The sequence below is a fragment of the Phyllostomus hastatus genome, unplaced genomic scaffold, assembly GCF_019186645.2.
Source record: "Phyllostomus hastatus isolate PE091 unplaced genomic scaffold, TTU_PhHast_1.1 phas_scaffold_93, whole genome shotgun sequence".
NCBI lineage: Eukaryota > Metazoa > Chordata > Mammalia > Chiroptera > Phyllostomidae > Phyllostomus > Phyllostomus hastatus.
Genome location: NW_025334042.1, coordinates 44,054,273 through 44,069,908, shown reverse-complemented (window position 1 = coordinate 44,069,908; position 15,636 = coordinate 44,054,273). Strand labels below are relative to the sequence as shown.

General features: G+C 34.7%; 2 protein-coding genes across 4 annotated transcripts in view; one reads left to right on the top strand and one right to left on the bottom strand.

Moving 5' to 3' along the window:
* Nucleotides 1-13,644, top strand: part of LOC123812908 (activating transcription factor 7 interacting protein) — a 118,389-nt gene extending 104,745 nt beyond the window's left edge. For all 3 annotated transcript variants that reach the window (XM_045829821.1, XM_045829820.1, XM_045829819.1), the window contains 5 exons: nt 137-215; nt 2,626-2,781; nt 4,306-4,485; nt 6,398-6,510; nt 9,176-13,644. In XM_045829821.1, coding sequence (XP_045685777.1) covers nt 137-215; nt 2,626-2,781; nt 4,306-4,485; nt 6,398-6,510; nt 9,176-9,595 — 948 coding nt within the window. In that variant the 3' untranslated portion in view covers nt 9,596-13,644. The remainder of the gene's footprint in view (nt 1-136; nt 216-2,625; nt 2,782-4,305; nt 4,486-6,397; nt 6,511-9,175) is intronic.
* An 838-nt stretch (nt 13,645-14,482) lies between these two features.
* PLBD1 (phospholipase B domain containing 1) overlaps nt 14,483-15,636 on the bottom strand; it is a 51,493-nt gene continuing 50,339 nt past the window's right edge. Inside the window, exon 11 of the mRNA XM_045829818.1 lies at nt 14,483-14,773. Within this exon, the coding sequence (XP_045685774.1) occupies nt 14,591-14,773 (183 nt within the window). The 3' untranslated portion in view covers nt 14,483-14,590. The remainder of the gene's footprint in view (nt 14,774-15,636) is intronic.

Sequence of the window (15,636 nt, the reverse complement as noted above, 5' to 3'; positions counted from 1 at the left end):
AACAACACAAGAGAAAATGATACAATCATTGAACCAGCCTATTTATTATCCTTGTAGAATTCCCTCCATATTATTTCATGTTTTATTTATGTGTGCCAGTGTTCTTTTTGCAAAATGAAAAAGTTTTGTTTTTCAGAGTGGAAAAGCCACTGGCAGTGATTCAGGTGGTGTCATTGACCTCACAATGGATGATGAAGAGAGTGGAGCTTCACAAGGTATTTAATATAAGTAATCATATTAAATGATGCTTTAATATTATTTTTTTCTTTCAGTCTAGTGTGATATTTGATGAGATAGCTTATGTTTGGTGTATTTGCATCCTTTCTAAAATGAGAGTTTTTTAGATTAGAATTAAAAAATGAAAGTCAAATATTGAGTGAATATAAAAAGGCATAGAGGAAAACAGAGCAATTAGGAGATTTATTTAACTTACAGAATTTTATTTAACTTACAGAACACCTGTCTTTTTATATCTGTTACTTCACTTGATCTGTGCAATAACCACATAATGCCCATTTTAGAGTTGAGGATATATTCATTGACTATAAAGTTGGTGAGGGAAGTGTGTATCCAACCCAGGTTTTCTGACTCTCAGTATCTTTTGTGTGTGTTGTAATGTAGGTGCTTTTAATTGTGTATACATGTAATTGGTTATTTGAAATAATTACATTTAGCGTTACAGTAGTTAAATGAAAAATGGAAGTAAGGTTAAAAAGCATGTACCCAAAATTCTCAGTATTATTCTGAGTTATAATATTTAGAAATAATATGGGATAGATATTAACCAATATTCCAAATATTCTTCTGCATTTTTAATAGACATTCTATGAGTAAAAAGTTTAATGGTTAAATATGCTTGGGAAATGCTTAGTAATGAAAATTACATGTTATTTTTCTTTTTTATTGAGTTTATTGGGGTGACATTGGTTAATATAACTATATAGGTTTCACCCTGGCTGGTGAAGCTCAGTGGATTGAGCATGGGCCTCTGAACCAAAGGGTCAGTGGTTCTATTCCCAGTCAGGGCACATGCCTGGGTTACCCGCCAGGTCCTCAGTCGGGGGTGCGCGAGAGGCAACCACACATTAATGTTTCTCTCCCTCTGTTTCTCCTTCCCTTCCCTTCTGTCTAAAAATAAATAAATAAAATCTTTTTCAAAAAAGTGTCTTTAAAAAGAATAAAATTAACTTACAGAGGTTTCAGGTGTACAATTCTGTAACATATCATCTGCATATAGTATTGTTTCACCACCACAAGTTAAATGTTTTTTTCTTAATACAGACTTCTCTGAGCCTTTACTCTGCTAATTTATGATGTGATTCTCAAACAATGATTCAAGATATAAAGCATTTCTCAAATTTATTTGACTGTACAAAGTAAATTTGTTCAGTGACTTATCTGTTAATCTCTGTGGTGATAATTATATAATGCATGTGGAAATTCTGGTATGATCAGATACTAAGTTAATTACTGCCTTAAAGACATTAAATGTAAAAAATCTAAAGATTTAAAAAGTTACATGTTAGGGAGTAACATATTTCATTTGATTTTAGGAAAACAAAATTAAGTAGCTATACAGTTGATTTTGTGACAGCAAAGACACTTTTTTTTTGTATAAACTCCTATAAAATTAGAAGATTTATGCCATCATTTGTCATGGTTGAATTCATTACCAGTATGACTATTCTTAAAAAGTTTCAAATTATCTGTATTGTTTTCACTAGTTTTTATAGACAAGTCTAATTATAATGAATTCCTAGAGGACAAATAAATACAGGTTTTTTTTGAGAGGACCCAGGTAGGGTTCTGGTGCTCTTGCGGTTTCTCATTCTAGCATCCCTGCCTCTTGGGATCTTTTTCCATTGCCCCACCTTTGATGTACCTTAAATTCTCTTATTCTAAAGTGCATTAGTACCCAATTAAATTTTTACTTCCTAAAGCCTGAAGTTTTATTTACATTTTAGAATTTTATTTACATAGAAACTTATGTACATTTTAGAAGTCTATAGGAAAGAAATCAGTGGGGATCATTTTGGATACAAGAGCTTTTAACTTATACTCTTTATCTTATACTGTATAATAGCTGCTACCTATTTTTAAGGGCTTTTTCTGATATGCAAACATTAATTTCATTGGCTAATTGTAGATTTTTTTGAGATAGACACTATTTTATTGTAAAGCCTGGATAATGTAAATAAGCAGCCATCTGCATTATTAAACAAAAGAATCTAAATAACAGTAGACTAATTGGGATTCAAGATCTGTGGTGAAAATTCATCAGTTTATAGGTATTTGTCTAGGAGAATGTCCTTGATATAGCTACATAGATACATAGATATATATAAATATAGGAAGTGAAATTGTTTTAATTGATATGATATATTGAGTTAAAAAAACTATTCCATAAAAATCAAACAAAATATAAAACCGTATTTCTATAAATGTGAATTGGAATCTATGGTTTTCAAATGGGCAAATACACGTAATTAAAACAGAAAGCAACTGTTCACTAAGCAGTAAATGCGAGTTAGTGGCAAGCAAATGTTAAATTTGCCTATAAAGGAAAATCCTGTATTTTTAATTTTTTTCTATTAATAATCGTAATGTCTCACTTTTAATTAACAGAAACTAAAAAGCAAAATCCTACTCCTGTGTCAGCCATGGCTTCTTCTCAGCCTGTGTCTCGACCGTTGCAACCTATCCAGCCGGCACCGCCTCTTCAACCGTCTGGGGTGCCAACAAGCGGACCATCTCAGACAACGATACACTTACTACCTACAGGTAACTTGCTGAACCATTGAACTGAAGCTTTAGTTTTATCTACAGTGAAATATGACTGTGGAATCAAGTGGACAGATTAGACAGAAAATTCTTGTTGTTTTGAAGACAATGTGTCTTTTTGAATAGTGTAACATAGTTTTCCTGACTGTCTTAAATAGCGACACTTATATTGAATGGTTATATAGAAGACTTAAACTATATGCCTTTGTCATCTGCCGCTGTAAACAACAGAAATGAGTATTGTTTCTGTCGAAGGGATGGCTATAATGATTCATTCTGATTATAACCAACAAATTATAATTGACTAAATAGTAAGAGTTTTTAAATAATTCTTAACTTGAACTAGTTTTAACTGGCCTAACGCTAAAATGAGGAGATACACAAAGAAGCTGTAAATCAGATTATTTTCAAGGTGTATCCTGTATCTCCTAAACTGTTTGGCAGCCATTCAAGGCAATTTTTCTTCATTAAATAGCCCATCGTTTAGAGGTTTAGCTGCAAATTACTTATGTAATCACACTTCTCATTAAAGAAAATATTGAGTTCACATGGAATTATATCCAGTGAAATTCAAATGACAGTCACCTAATTTAAATAATTTTGAAAGATGTCATATGCAAACCCATGTACAGTACAGGTAATAAAAAGGGCAATAAAGAGATGAAGAGATTAGTATTCATCCTTGCATACTTTCATTTTCTAACTCATATTAGAAAAGCTTAGGAATCTTTAGTAAAGAAACCTTTTTATCTTTGTATCTCCAGCATTTACCTCCAAATTTATTTTATTTATAGAACCCATTTTTCCATATGGAAGATTTCTTATTTTTTTTTAATATAGTTAATACGTGGTCATTTATAAAATGTGATTCTAATTCAGAATTACTAACAAAAAGCTGTTAACTCCTAAAATCACTATTTTAGTTCCATGCTGTGAGTGAACATTTAGGACTCATTTTTTGATAAATGTATATTAATATCACTCAAGGGATTAATGCTCAGTATACCATAGATCTGGAGGAACACCACAGCAGACCAGGAAGAAGTCTGTATTTTAATGAATATTTTACTGTGTTGAATAAGACTATTTAACTCACCTGGAGAAAATGTCAGTTATAACAGCCATCCAGTTTCGTGCTCTGTGGGAATATAGAGTTACTCTTCTGGATTTAGACCCATTTGTAGACAGTCTGGAGGGCCTAAAATTCCATACTATTAGGAACAATTTAACATGGTGGAGGGAAAATCTTCTCTTTTAAGTCACTTCTATAAGGTCAGACTCTTTGGTCTAAACCTTTTCTTTATCTTCATGTTTATTATCTATCAAACTAAAGAGTGAAAAGGCATTAACCATGGTTGAGGTGCTCTTTTCATCTGAAGTTTGGATTATAATCATAGTATTAATTTTGGTTGGCCTTATCAGCATTCCAGAAGGAAACTGTTGCCTCTATTACTCTATTAGAGATAGTACAAAGTTAACATAGGCTGTACTGCATTCTTAATATATTTTTGTACTTTTTATTAGCTCCAACCACCGTGAATGTAACACATCGTCCAGCAACTCAGGTGACCACGAGGCTTCCTGTACCAAGAGCTCCTGCAAACCAAGTGGTTTATACAACTCTCCCTGCACCACCAGCTCAGGCTCCCCTGCGAGGAACTGTCATGCAGGCTCCTACTGTTCGGCAGGTCAATCCCCAAAATAGTAAGAGATTCTTTTCTTATGTATGCCCTGGAGTTACGTGTAGTACTTCAGCATTTAGTTGGAGTACCTTTTATTAATGTTAGATTTAGCAAAATGTTTTAGTAATATCATATAAAACTATTATTAATTCATTTTTCTCCCATTAGGAGAGTTAACCAGAAAAATTGGACATGTTTATTATGTGATTTATGTTCTCTGTGTTGTCTTTAACTTTAATTATGGCCTGTATAATTACAGTGCTCTGTGTGATGTTGGTCTACATGCCACTCTATTAAGAGATATCTTGCTGAATTAAAGTGAGAATGATTAATTGTGACTTAGCTCAGATGATGGGAGTAATGGTAATTGACACCCTCCAAGGAGAGAGAGTCTTATAGGTATGGAAGATGGCTGAGAAATGACAGATGGGAAAACATTAAAGGAAACTTGTTTCCACATACAGTTCCTGACTTAAGATTTTTTTGACTTTATAGTGGTGCAGAAGGGATTCACATTCAGCTGAAACCATACTTTGAATTTTGAGTTTTGATATTTTCCTGGGCTAGTGATAATGCTATAAGTAATCCTCTCTTGTGATGCTGGGCAGCAGCAACGAAACAGCTCCCAGTCAGCCACGTGTGCGGGGGGTAAACAGCTGATACTCTACAGGGTACTGTGTTGCCAGCATTTTTTTTGCATATTGCATTTTGTGTTTTTGCATGCCATCATATCTACAAAATACACATCTGTGTCTCCTGGTGAGAAAAGGAAGGCAGTTACTCTTGAGATGTAACTCAAGATAATTGCTAAACTGTAGGCTAATGTAAGTGTTCTGAGCATGTTTAAGATACAGTAAGTATAATGTTCAATAAATTAAGTGTATTAAATACATTTTCAACTATTGGTGGGTTTATTGGGTCTTAACCCCTTCATAAATTGAGGAACATCTGTATATATTTATGTTAATAGTAAAATAACACCATTCAGTTACCTAGATGTTTATATAAAAGGTATATTTGAAGTTTAAAAAAAATAATAAAGTGAACCATCAATGAACTCTCCACCTGGCTAAGAAATAGAGCTTCGTAAGTAAGCCTTTTACATACCCATCCTTAATTGCATCCCTCTCCCTTTCCATCAGAGGTGACCTTCATCCTTACTTTGTACTTTTCTGTATGGGTTTGCCACCTATATAGGTGTCACTGAAGAGGTTTAATTTTGCAAAATTTAATCACAAGGACAAATGTAGCTGCTTAAAGATACCACAATAATGCCATTATTAGGTGACTGCCTCCAGGGGAATATAAACTAAGCAAAATCTTTGGTTCACAGCCTGGCTTCAACGTCCTCAAGTTTATAAGAGCTTTCTTTGGGGAAATCAGTTGAGAAGGCCATCAGTGAGTTCTGGGAAACTGGATTCCGCACAGTTAGAGTAGGTGGCAGAACTATAGCATGGGCCAGATACTGAACATATGGCAGGAATATAGCCTGGGAAGTAGGTGGCTCTAAATTTTCCGCTTCTTTTGCCTTGATAGTTTTCTGTTGGGTGAAATGAGTTTCATTCTGGCCTGATGGCATCTACACATGGTGTACCTCCAGTGTTCCAGGGATTCCATGTATTCCTCTTCTGTACTGGATCTCCTGTTCCTTGTATCTCATGTTTTCCTCTTTTCTTTTTCTTCTCTCTTATATTTGTGGCACATGTCCTTCAGAGGCTACTTAAGGGGAAGATTTTTTTTTTTGGTTGCTTGTATATATGAAAATTTATTTGTCCTCATGCTGGAATGATACTTTGGCTGAGTGTAGACTTCTAGGTCAAAAATATTTTTTCTTTATATTTTAAAAATACTGTTTTACTGACTTCAAGTATTTACTCAGTGCCCTACCAAATTTAGAATAGAATTCTAATTTATTCCTTAATTTTCTTTTGTAGGTGTCACAGTTCGAGTGCCTCAAGCAACTACATACGTTGTAAACAATGGACTAGCCCTGGGATCAGCAGGACCTCAGCTCACAGTGCACCACCGACCACCACAAGTGCACACCGTAAGGGCAGCTTCTGGCTTCCCAAATCCTTTACTGTGAAGCTGTCAAATATTACAGTTGGTGTTTTTTCTTTAACTAGTTATATCAAAAGGAAATGACAGGTCTTTTGTTTCTCCAGCAGAAGTTTATTGCAGAGAATAGATCTTAATCATTATGAACAAATGTTCCTAGAGATGGTAATCATCAAAGATCTTTGAGTTTGTGATGGCTTACAATGTACAAAAAGAGTCCACAGCTGAGGAATGTAAAGTGAAAGAGATAGACCATTTTAACTCATGGTTAAATTTAAAAGAATATTTTTTTTAGAATTAAAAAGCATATTTTAACCCTGGCTGGTGTGGCTCAGTCATCCTGTAAACTGAAAGGTCGAGGGTTCGATTTCTGGTTAGGGTATGTGGCCTGGGTTGAGGATTTGGTCTGCGAGAGGCACCAATTGATGTTTCTCTCTCACATTGATGTGTCTCCCCTCTCTCTCCTTTCCTTCCCCTCTATACTTTTTTCAAAAGTTATATGTAGCAAAAATCTCTTATTTATACCATAGTTTTGCAAATTTGATGAACCATGACATTTATTTTTTAATTGTGTGTTTTTTTGTTTTTTGGGTGTTTTTTTGTTGTTGTTGTTTTGTTTTGTTTTGCCGGATTCCATCCATATATATTGTCTTGGAATAAACTGTAACTCACAGGAGGAACATTCTTTTAACTAATTTTAAAAATATTTTTAAATAGCAATTTTCAAATATATATAAAAGTAGAGAAATAGTATAACAATTCTTATGTACCCATTACCCATCTTCAACAACGTTAGTACTTGGCCAGTCTTATTTCATTTGTTACCAGCCATTTATTTCCACAACCTTGTATATTTTTTGAAGCAAATCCCTGATATCATATGTTTTATTGGTAAAACTTCAGTAAAAACCATTGCAATGGCAAAAATAAAACAATAATTCATTTGACTTGATTAGTTTTGATATGAGAGGATTTATAATCCTAAAATTTTAAGAATTAGAACCGGTATTACGAGTCATTCAAGCCATTGTCAAACTTCTTAAATCCCTGTGCATTCTCTCCAGTCAAGTTCATTGCTTCAGATTTCTTCTCTTAGATTGTTAGCTATATGTTTAATGTTATTAATTAAAACGCTCAATTCATTTTAAGAAAAAAGACAATCAGAGAGGAAATAGAGTAACATGGCCAGTATTCAGTTCTTCTTCAACTTTCAATGTTTTATCTATTTAAATTTGATTTTTTTCTCTTTTAATGTTATATTTTAGCTTTTTAACTGAGATTTTACCTTTTTCCAGACATGTGTATGAATTTTTCCACTAGGCATATGAATTTCAGCAGAGTTACAGTCCTTGAAGTTATTTAGCATATTCTGAGTTCTTCTTGTGTGTGTGTTTCCGGTACTAAGCTTTTGAGAAGGCATGGAAATTAAAAAGATAGCACCAGACCATCACAGAATTCACTACTTAGCATATGGAAATTATCCATTTAATGAAATACACATTAAAACAGTTTTTGTTAAATGAATTTGTTAAGGAATTTTGTTTCACACCTTTCAATCTGAAGTCAGTGAGCAATGATGTTTCACTAGGGAAAAGAGATCACTCATTCCCTATCCTGGCTCTCACTTGAATCTTTTTTGAAAAATTATTACTGTAATCTTAAAACCCAGATAATAATAATAATAATAATAATAATAATAATAATAATAATGTCTAGTGTTAGACAAGTGAATTTGACTTCTTTTTTAATTGAATTTATTGGGGTGAGATTGATTAATAAAATTATGTAGGTTTCAGGTGTGCAAGTCAAATCTGCCATCATCAGTTATCTCCACTTTACTTTCTCTTCCTTTCCCTCCCTCTTTCCCCCTGGTAGTCACCATACTGTTGTCTGTGTCTATGGTAAATTTGACTTCTTAAGCTAAGAATTCATGCTTTGTCATTATTTGGCTTTAACTTACCTTTGCAAATTTATCTTTTCTTCTTCACATACCCTGTGTCTAAGTAAAAGTTAACACTGCCTTTCACCCATACATCCCTGTGCCTCTGCTCATGGTTACCTATTGGCAGAAAGGTACGCAACTTTTTTTCTACATTTCTAAATCCCATCCTTCATGGTCTAATTTAAATGTCACCCTTTTCATGCAGCCTGACCAGGAACATATATATTCATCATTACAATGTGCTTATTTATAAGAATATACTACTGTCTTTGTGTGGAGAAACAGCTATAAAATGAAAGCAGAGTTGAATGCTCCAATTTTCTATGATAGACTGCCACACATATTATTTTAAAGTGTTACATTATACTAAAATAAGAAGCTGTAACATAGAGAATTAAATTATAAATTATTTTGTTAGAAGTAGAAAATTATTTCAATTTCTGTCAAGATGACCCATTAGCAAGAGCTTTTATTTCCCAAGGAAAACTCAATAGGTCTAGAAAGCACAGCAGGGGTTTATCTCAGCACCATTGTTTGGCTGGTTACAAATCATCAGGTGAAATTTACCAAATGTAGTGTGGTATTCCGTATTTCCCCAAATTCTTGATAATACAATGATCTCAGTAAATGATCTCTAGAATGTCTTAGAGTTCTGGCTCTCAGAAAAGCCCTTTCTGTGGCATATAAATGAACATGGCTCTTCTTTTGTTAGGAGCCCCCACGCCCTGTGCACCCAGCTCCCTTACCAGAAGCCCCACAGCCACAGCGTCTGCCCCCAGAAGCTGCCAGCACATCTCTGCCTCAGAAGCCACACTTGAAGTTAGCACGAGTTCAGAGTCAAAATGGCATTGTACTGTCATGGAGCGTTCTGGAAGTGGATCGAACCTGTGCCACTGTTGACAGCTACCATCTCTATGCTTACCACGAGGAGCCCAGTGCCACCGTCCCCTCACAATGGAAAAAGATTGGAGAGGTAAAGGCACTCCCTTTGCCCATGGCATGCACTCTCACCCAGTTTGTATCTGGCAGCAAATATTACTTCGCAGTACGGGCCAAGGATATTTATGGACGTTTTGGACCTTTCTGCGATCCTCAGTCAACGGATGTGATCTCTTCTGCCCAGAGCAGTTAAACCTTGGAGCCTTTATCTCTTTCTCTTTGAAAAGTTCCACTTTTTGGTCTTGTTTTAATCTTGTGCATGATACTCATTGTAAAATTTACATTGTGCAAGATTTCTTGGACCAATGTGTATATACACTACATTTGTTTATAATCAGAGTTAAATAAACTCAGCCCATAAATCAAGAATCTTTTCCTGGACAATTCAAGCTTCAAGGTTTTGAAATGTAAACATGCACCTTCCTTTAGTTTTGAGGCTGGGGGATATGTATGGGTGTTTGTGTGGGCTTTTTTTTTCTATTTATGTGTTTATTGCCGTGGAATCTCCCATTTTCATTCTCAGATTTACCTCTCTTTTAATATAAAGTAAGTATTGATAGATCAAAGGATATGAGGTATTTAACTGGCATGATTCTGCTCCTAAGGGATCTGTAGATTCATAGTTAAATAATTTTAACAAAATCTAAACAAAAACCCAAAGAAAAAAAAAGCAAAATGGTTAAGTAGTTTAAAATAGGTTAATTTGAACACAAGAAAGGATCAGTTCATCTTTTTTTTTTTTGTCTCTCTGGGTTGTTAATTTGGTCAACATCTGTGATGGCCCCTCCCTTTTCTAGTTTTACTTTTACATTTATTTTTGTGCCTTAAAGATTAACTACAAAAATAAGCATGGCCATTTGTCCATTGTTTGCTCTTCCCTTTCAGCCTTTTAATATTTTTCCTTCATGTCCACAAAATATAGCACACTCCCTCAAGTAGATTTTAAACCAAGGCTTTTATATATGTTCTTTGTCAGTGGCATTACTACATTTAACTCCAAAAATTTGACTTGCTATTTTTTCTAAGAATATAAATGCTTTTATTTTTGGTCACTATTTAAATTAACTTTATGTAAAGTGGACCAAGAGAAGACTGTATGTGAAGAAAATTTTCCTTCAAACTTATTTTAGTATCTGTGTTCACACTGTGTTAGAAATTATGAAAACAATTCTAGTTAATCGCTCAAAGCGTATGTAGTATTCTTTCAAAGGAAAGAGTCAAATTCACAAAACACAGTGAGCTGAAATATTAATGGAAAAGATCCATTATTTCTATTCTCATAACATTATTTGTTAACATTTGACTTCATTTTGATGGTGCCAAGTTTTGTCTGATTTACCCTATGTCAGCTTTGGATAGCATTTAAACTATATCCTTTGGGGTCATTTTATGTAACATTTAGATATAACTTAACTGTGCATCTCTGTTCCTCTTCAAAGTTCATCAGATTCAGCATAGGTCTTGCATTTTCCATATGAGTGGCAGCTCTGTTGGTATCAGGTAGTTTTTTTAGTATAGTTTAGGACTGGACTGCTGGGTACATTTGGGGTTGGGAATGTGGTTGGGAATATTTTGAAAGGAATTTATGGAGTTTGTGAAATAATTTATCAAGTCATCTTCCCTTACCACATTTGAATTCATATTTCTACCTTCTGAAATTATACCTCTTGAAATTATAGGAGGGAGCTATCCCTTCTATTAATGCTGCTTTGTTTGCAATTTTGATGGCTTGTAATCGGAAGCGTTCTAGTTGTAGTCTTTAAAGACTTTCCCCAGTCCGTGTATGTTGTTAGGTGTGAAGTTTGATTGATGCTGAAGAAAGCCTATGGATTGCCAAACTATCAATGCTCCAGAACCTTCCTTTCACTTTCAGAAAATAAGACCACACAAGAATTAAAGTTTCCAGGAATCAAATTTGCCAACCAACTATGTAGATAATACTCACTCTAGGACTAATGACCATGGGAAAAAGGTTGCCAATGTCATGCCAATGAAAATTTCAAAAGGGAGATACCTTCTAGCTGTATATGAACACTTATCTGTATCTGCATGTGTGTATGTTTCTACCTGCAATGGTTGCAATGTTGATTATATATTCAAGATCATTCCTGTCTACAGAATAGAAAGCTCATGTTCACAGTTGTTTTTTTATTGGCCGGTTTTATGGCCATGTGATAACAATTTGCTTACCTAGCCTAGAAAAGGTTACCTTGGTGAAAGCTTTTATTTATATTCACTGATTCTTTTTTAAAAACTTTCATAGCATTATATAATCATGTGAAGAAAGCCCAGTAAAATGAAAATATTACATTGTTTGGGCCTATATTGTGTTTTCTGTTAAAGAAAAGAATCTCAAGTAATAACCTAAAAATAGATTTACTACAGTGAAATAATTTTTTTATTCCAGATGGTGGAAGGAAGGTACAAAGAAAGATTGTAATTATTTGAGGAAAAAGTGTATTATAAAAAGTCTCCTCAAGTTAGCCTGCTATGGGATTTATAGGCAACAGCTATCTTGGATTAACTGAAAGCTGCTAGGCTAGAACTCTAGTCTTTTATTCGGGGCAGGTTTTAATGTTGATGAGCACTTTTTGTTTGGTTTGTTTCTTTTGGGAGAGAGAATGGAGGACTCAACTAGAAATAGCTACTGATTATAGACTTTTTGTAGCAGTTCACACCCCATGATAGCTTTTTAAAATTCGTGGTACCTTATCACAAAGTATCACAAATAAGCTTGTTTTTCCCATTTTGGGAATGCAAGTTTAATAAATTTTTAGCCTGACAATACTTGTATTAAGTATTTGTTGGAAATCCTGGAAATTTCTGATATTTGAACCCAAAATGTAGGGTGTTTATATGGCATTTAGAGCTGTCAGTGACGTCTCTTTACTTTGCACTTTGTTAGAGTGATGTTCACCCTGTTGTGTGAGTAAGCCTCTTTTCCAGAACTACGTTATTGCCAGTGGGTTTATAAATTACATACAGTGATAACATCTGTTGTTGACAGTTAGCTTGATGATGTAACTATATCCCTCTATTTCCCTGGACTCACTTTTTAAAGTATGCAGCGTATTGTATACTGTTTAACACAGTAGAAGTTAATGAGAAAAATGAAGCGAGCTTTCTTCCATGGAAAGTGAGTATTTATTGGGGTACCATTTGCCTCACAGCAAGATGTTCCCCACTCTCCCCACCCCCATTGTCAGATAAATGAAAGATTTGTCTGAAAAACAAATTCTAGAGTAAGGATCTTAGAATCTTAGGCATATCGCTGCAGAACTCCTTAGGCAGGCTGCACCATACAGTTTTCTTACTGTATTGCATAAGTGTTAACTTAGTTTTTGTTGTTTGCTCTTTTGAGTATATTTTCTAAATTATTATTTATGCAACAAGGTGTTAATATGCATGACATGCATTTATCTTGTTCCACAAATTTTCTAGTACTGTACAAGATTAACAAAATAATGCCTGTGGTATCCTCCTCTCTCGCTTTTATACACATGATTTTAGCACTGTGGAGTACTGCAAAGACCTTCCAAGTGTTCTCGCTGACTTTCCTTCTTGGGCTATTTCAGTATCTTACGATTCACATGTTGTTTTAATTTTATCATTGACTAGTTGTCATTGGCCTGTTTTATTCTAATTTCCAGACAAAAATCATGTCCCAGTATTAGATTATTGCAGATAACTTTATTTAAAAACCAATGTATGATTCTGCCTTCCTTACTGAGCACACAGATTCCTCCTCCCCCTTTTTTTGTACATTTTGGGACAAAGAAAAAGATTAGAACAATTCTTATGAGGTGTTTTGTTAGTGTCTCGGACTTACATAATTCCTAAACTCTATTCCTCTTGAGCCAGCCAATGAATGGGGAGGAATGGTACAATACAAAGTTTTATCATGCTAAATAACTTTTTTTAATTTGTAGAGTCAGCTAAATACCAATCATGTATATTTAAATGATGTACTTTTTTTAAAGTTTTGTTTGTAAATAAGGTAACTGGGCAATCAAACACCTTTTGGGGATTCTGGCTTTAGTATCTCATCAGCCATTTCAAAGTTAAATATAAAAATAAATCCTTTGTAGGAAAATTATTCTGATTTTTTTTATTGCAGTTGAAAGTGTAAATAGTAAGACAATGTAAGACCTTCATAATGTCTAATATAAACTGGGCTATAGCAAGCTGCCCTATTTTTATTAGGTTTTAAAGGTTTTTGTGTTTGTCTTCCCTCCCCCCCCCCCCCCCAATGTACAGTAGACTGGTGTCTGTATAAGTGTTAACTGTAGTGGGATTTTGTCCAGCAAGCCTGAAATTTATACTTTGAAATAAACTACTGGGTTTTTAAAATTTTGAGTACTCTGATTCATTCTGATTGTTCTTGTCCCTTGCATTTCTTTCATTTGAAAGTCACCTTATTAATGATCACCCATTAGATGGTACAATATGGTTTATTTAACCTGTTTGACAATATCACATTACTGAAACCACACACAATTCTTTAACTTTGAGAAAAAATTATTATGCGGAGTTGCTCCCATATAGATATACTGCTTTTCACTAATGAGAGACATTAAGATTTGCTTTATTGTGTGCCTAACCTGTACCAAAAAGACTCAACTGATATCCATTAATGCCCAGAAAAAAAGTCACTCACTGCATTGCTAGAGGTTCCTTTGAAAACTCAGTCCCACCTTCCGCTAGGGCTTTGTCATTAAGTATGTCAGCCAGGGAAGAGGGGGGAAGGAGCATGGAGGGAGGAGCAGAGGTCTTTTCTGGGCCAGGCCTGAAAGTGGCACTCACCTCAGATTCTATTGGCAAGAACTCTATCATGTGGCACAACTACCTAAGGGAACCTGCGGTATGTGGTCTGTGTGGCCAGGTGTAAAAGAACATGGGTTTTGATGCATGCAGTAGCGGTTTCTTCCATACCCTCTTGTAGGTAAGTTTGTGTGCTAAACCCTGGTGGTGTTTATCACGTGTGTTTACCATCATAATCACATATGTTTCTTCTACAGTGCTTCTTACAGTGAATGCTTATTAACTACAAAATAAACAGTGGCAAATGACAGTAACAGACTAAATTTAATACATTTTATTAAGACTAATTTTGAATGGAAAAACATAGCTAAAAATAGTGCCTTTGGTTTTCTGCAGCCTTCTATTCCCTTCTGTTTCTTCATCTCCTTCATTTTATGTCAGGTTTCAAAATTGGCTTCATGGTAATAAAATCAAAGTTGTAGGCCTCTGGCATGCCCGCATGGAGAGTTTTGTTGAACCGTGTCCAATGAAAAACAGGGAGGCCACCTTGAACCGTGGGACCACTGATGGCATGTGCAGTGTACTCTGATGCTAGGTAGAGATCTGCCACCTGGAAAGAGAAAAGGGGGACGTTTTAGAAAAACCATTTGGGAAAAACTTGACTAAATCCGTATTTTTTTTTCTGCTCGTTTTCCCAAGTCACAACGTTAGCCCCTTTAAAATGAAATCTTACAAGCTTCCACAATTTGCTTTTCTTTATTCATTTGACATTGAAGTGTGAATTAACTAGTAGAAAGGAATTCTCAGCATAGCCAAAGTGAGATCTGTAATCAAATTAATCAGAATTCTACCTCTAACATGTACTGAAGTAATCTTGCCATGACTCAGTTTTCTCACTTGTGAAGCGGCTAGTAACCTCATTTCATAGAAAAGTTGTGCAAATTAGTGAGAGCAAATTCTAGTTACAGTGCTGGGAAAACATTAATTCCTTGATAAAAGTTTGTATTAATCAGTAACAAGTCTAGTAACAAGACTTATAAAGTGGAACTCAGTATCAAAAAATGAGGCCCACAGTTCTCAAAAACACCTAAATGCCAGGTAACAGCAGATCTTAATCTTAGAGGGGAAGGAAGGAAGTTTCTCAAAACTTCTGATTTTCCCCGTATTCAAAGTGACTCAACAGAAATAAAGTATATCCTCAACAAAGCTTTTTTTGATGAAAAAGTAGCAGGCTCCTGTTCCCAGAGGAAAGTACAATTTGACAAACGGCAGGTTGTCTTGGATTCTCCTAGGCAAGGCAGCAGAGGTAATTCTGTTTTGTATTTTTTGGAATGGCTACAAGGGATCACACACTACTGAATGTTTGCAAATGCCATTAAAAAGAAAAATACAAAAACATTTCATTGTGGCTTCATGTGTGCCAAGCTCTGCATCCACTAATTTATTTTTATTTTTATTTTTTTTACATTATAC